Source organism: Charadrius vociferus, unplaced genomic scaffold (assembly GCF_000708025.1).
Source record: "Charadrius vociferus isolate BGI_N301 unplaced genomic scaffold, ASM70802v2 scaffold115, whole genome shotgun sequence".
NCBI lineage: Eukaryota > Metazoa > Chordata > Aves > Charadriiformes > Charadriidae > Charadrius > Charadrius vociferus.
The window spans coordinates 46,489-50,215 of NW_009648636.1; the positions used below are offsets into that span (position 1 = coordinate 46,489).

Here is a 3,727-nt window from a genome sequence, read left to right on the forward strand (position 1 = left end):
AACATCTGTCGTCACGGCACCACCACTGCAGCCGCCCTTGGGACCACCACCAGAGCCCCAGTGCCCCCAGATCACAGGCGGATCTCTCCAGCCCCGCCCCCCCCCCGCGACAGAGCATCCCCTATTACATTTTGCCCGTATCTGCTTTCCGGCAGCCGTAGACCTCCCCGAAACCGCCACGGCCGATGATTCGGTGAACACTGAAGTCGTTCATGGTGAGCTGGAGGAAGTGAGAAGAAGGTGGGGGTGAGCCTGGACGTTTGGGTCCCGCTGCACCTGCCCTGCACCAAGAGCCGCATGTGTCCAAGGCGGGGGGAAGTCCCACACCCTGCCTCAGTTTCCCTGGGTGAGGAACACAGGAGATGCTCCACATGTCCTCGTGAGCGTGGGCAGGCACCAGAGAGCCGTCTGCGAGTGAGTGAGAGCCCTGGGGAGTGTGTGAGGGTGCCCCCGAAGGGTGCTCGTCTGAGGGTACCCGCCCCAGCCCTAGTGAGCCCTGGGGCAGCAGCCTTGCCACTGTCCCCACGTTCCCCTCCCTGGAAATGCCCGGGGTGCCCCGAGGTGCAGGGTTCCCTGCTCACATGGATGTTCAGCTCCACGTTCTTCCACTGGCAGAACCGCGTGAACTTGTCACTGCAACGAAGCACAGAGAGGGCAACAGTGGAGCCCCTGGAGAGACCCCCCCCAAGACCCATCTCAGGGCAGAAGGGCCCCTTGGACTTGTCTGGAGACAGGCAGCAACCCCCAGGACCCCCGTCTGGGAACAGAGAGACCCTGGGCCAGACCTGGGGATGAGAAGAGTCCCCTGAGTCCCTGGTCTGGGGACAGATACCCTTGGAGCTCCTATCTAAGAGGGGACCCCTGGTCCCTCTCTGGGCCAGGAGACCCTGGTCCCCAGTGGGACGGGACACCCCGATTCGCGTGGGACTGTCCCCCATCTCACCTCTCGATGAATTTCTGGAAGATGCCGCCACGCAGGTTCTGGCAGATCTCCTCGATGTAGGGCTGGAGGGACACAGGGCTCAGCGGTGGGTCCCCAGGGTCACCCATATCCCTCAGGTCCCACCATTATGAGAGGGCTCCACCCCTGGGATTTCACATATGCCCACACTGCCACCCTGACACTGCCAGGCCCCTGGGGGATAGTTCTGCCACCCGGGGTCACCTGCGTCTCTGGGGACCCCAACGTCACCATCCCTGCGGACCGTACTGTCGCCTCATGTCACGTCTACATACCACCCTTTGATGGACTCCCCTGTTACCTCCAGCCCCCAGCCTACCATCCCATGGGGACCCCCAGCAATCCCCCTCGCTCCCAACCTGCTGGGGAGCCCCTCACCATCCCTTGGGGTCCCCATCCCTTCTGGGACCCCCTACCGCCTCCAGGGGCCCCTGTCACCACCAGCCCCCAGCACCCTCTCACCAGCCTCCCCCACTAAGGATTAACCCTCCGAGTACCAGAGGTGGCAGGGACCCCTTCTCTGTCCCGGGTGATGCCCACCTGAAAGAGGTCTGGGGGCACCTGCTTCTTGCTCAGACGACTCTGAACGTGCTCCGTGGCACTCTTGGAGAAGGGCTGTGAGGCAAGACGGGACTGTGTCACCCTGGGCAGAAGGGACGGGGGCAGAGGGGCAAGGCCTGCACAGCACAGCACTCACGTGGGAGCAGGCCAGCAGCTCCTTCATGATGTAATGGTCAAAGATGTGGCGGCTCCGGGCGGTTCGCTCCTCCTCGGAGTCCAGCTTCTCGTATTTCTTGATCTGGCAAGGGCACAGCTCCCGTGGCACAGGGGCACGCAGCCCCTGGGCCTGGGCCAACACGGAGCACAGCCCTCACCCCTCACAGGGCTGGGTGGCCCCCTGGACCTGGTACACCAGGAACCACGTCCCCAACCCCTCTGGGTACCACGTCCCACAGGCACCCAGTGGTTATCATGTCCCCTGGGTACCCAGGGCATCACCTCCGGGCCCCCTTGGGTACTCTGCATGCTCTTGGTACTGTGTCTGTGGGCACTGTAGGTACCAAATCCCACCCTCAACCCTCCTCGTGACCACAGGGGTCCATCCGGATGGGTCCCCCTATCTCACCTCCTCATAAAACTCCATCAGGGGTTTGGCCTCCTCTGCCTGGTTAAAGGCGAAGTCCCGGAAGAGCAGGTACCCTGGTGGGGCCAGAGCCATGACGTGAGAAGTGCCTGCCCCAGAGCGGCAACACGTGCCCTGTAGCCCAGGCCAAGGGGCACAGGGATGTCCCCTGGGCCTGTCTGTCCCCACAGCCACTCCCATGCCAGGCTTGGGGAAGTGGAAGTGCCAAGCTGGAAGCTGGCCAGGGTTTGGCAGGACGATGCGGTGAGGCAAGGACACCGGTTGTCACAGGGAGGAGCAGTGCAGCACTATAGGGCACTATGGGGCACTATGGGGCAGGGGGGCGGTGGGGTAGCGAGGAGGTTGGTACAGTTGGGGAGCAATGGGGCAGAGGCACAGGCGGGCACCGTGGAGCAAGCTGCTGTGGGGAGGACGTGTCCGGAAACCACCAGAGCCGGCGGGAGGAAGTGAGAGGCGCTTCCTGCCCCGGACGGTTAGCATCGACGCTGGGGGAAGTGACGGGGCGGGGGACGCGGGGTGGGGGGACGTGGCGCAGGAGGTTGTGTCACGCAGCCCCCAGGCACCTCTGCCCAGCCCAGCTCCGCAGCCCCCTGGCTTCCCCCAGGCCATGCCAGGGGCAGAGGGGAATGGCCACGGCCACTACCACTGTCACGGCTGCCACCAAACCAGCCCCCCAGCGCTGACCCAGGCACACAATGAGCGTCCCTGCACTTGTGGGCGCTCATCCACGTGCCCTCCCTTCTGCTCCCCGTGTCCCCAGCTCACCGATCTTCTGCGTGAAGATCTTGTCGAACGTCACCTCTCCCCGGTCCTCCAGGTACTTCTGCATGACGCTGCGGATGCTGGGGAGAAAGCGGAGGGGCTCAGCACCCCGGGGTGCCCCGTGCCCCCTGGCAGACCTCTGCTCCCGACACCCCCAGTGCCCCCCATGCCCACCCTGTGCCCACCATGCCCCTCCTCTCCTGCATCCCCATGCCCTGTTGGCGGCCATGTCCTCCCATCTTGTGTCCCCCCCCAAGTGTGACATGTTGCTGGGCCCCGATAAGGGTCAGGCACGGGGTGCCCCATGTCCACGGGAGGTTGGGAAGGAGGCTACCCCCAAAAAAGCCTCCCTGGTTGCACGGTGTGCCATGCTGCTGCATGCCACGCCGTGCTCTGTGCGGTGTGTCATGCCGTGCGTGTGTGTGCGCGCGGCGGGTGTGCAAGGGGAAGTTGTGGAGCGGGTTGCGTGGGCAGGAGGGGGTGTGCGCATGAGAGCGACACAGGCGCGGGGGCGGCGTGGGCAACGGGGGGCACCCCAACGCCGTTGCGTGGGCAGGAGGGGGTGTGCGCATGAGAGCGACACAGGCGCGGGGGCGGCGTGCGCAGCGGGGAGCACCACAACGCTGCGCGTGTTGTGCGTGTGTGCGCGCATAGGGAAGGCAGGGTGTGCCGGCGGAGCCCCTGCACGCGCGTGCCGATGTACACCGCGTGTGCACGTGCGACCACACAGAAGGGTTTGGGTTGGAAGGGACCTTAGAGATCATCTCGTTCCATCCCTCTGCCATGGGCAGGGACATCTTCAAGTAGTTCAGGTCGCTCCAAGCCCCGTCCAACCTGGCCTTGAACACCTCCAGGGATGG

The 3,727-nt window shown here is 64.8% G+C and overlaps 1 protein-coding gene across 1 annotated transcript in view; it reads right to left on the bottom strand.

The window, feature by feature from the left end:
* LOC104287546 (beta-adrenergic receptor kinase 1) overlaps positions 1 to 3,727 on the bottom strand; it is a gene marked incomplete at its 3' end in the record, with an annotated part of 12,236 nt that overhangs the window by 3,804 nt on the left and 4,705 nt on the right. Inside the window, exons 2-8 of the mRNA XM_009886268.1 lie at positions 2,871 to 2,947; positions 2,088 to 2,161; positions 1,659 to 1,760; positions 1,502 to 1,576; positions 944 to 1,005; positions 582 to 633; positions 129 to 220 (exon numbers count right to left, since the gene is read on the bottom strand). Of these exons, the coding sequence (XP_009884570.1) occupies positions 129 to 220; positions 582 to 633; positions 944 to 1,005; positions 1,502 to 1,576; positions 1,659 to 1,760; positions 2,088 to 2,161; positions 2,871 to 2,947 (534 nt within the window). The remainder of the gene's footprint in view (positions 1 to 128; positions 221 to 581; positions 634 to 943; positions 1,006 to 1,501; positions 1,577 to 1,658; positions 1,761 to 2,087; positions 2,162 to 2,870; positions 2,948 to 3,727) is intronic.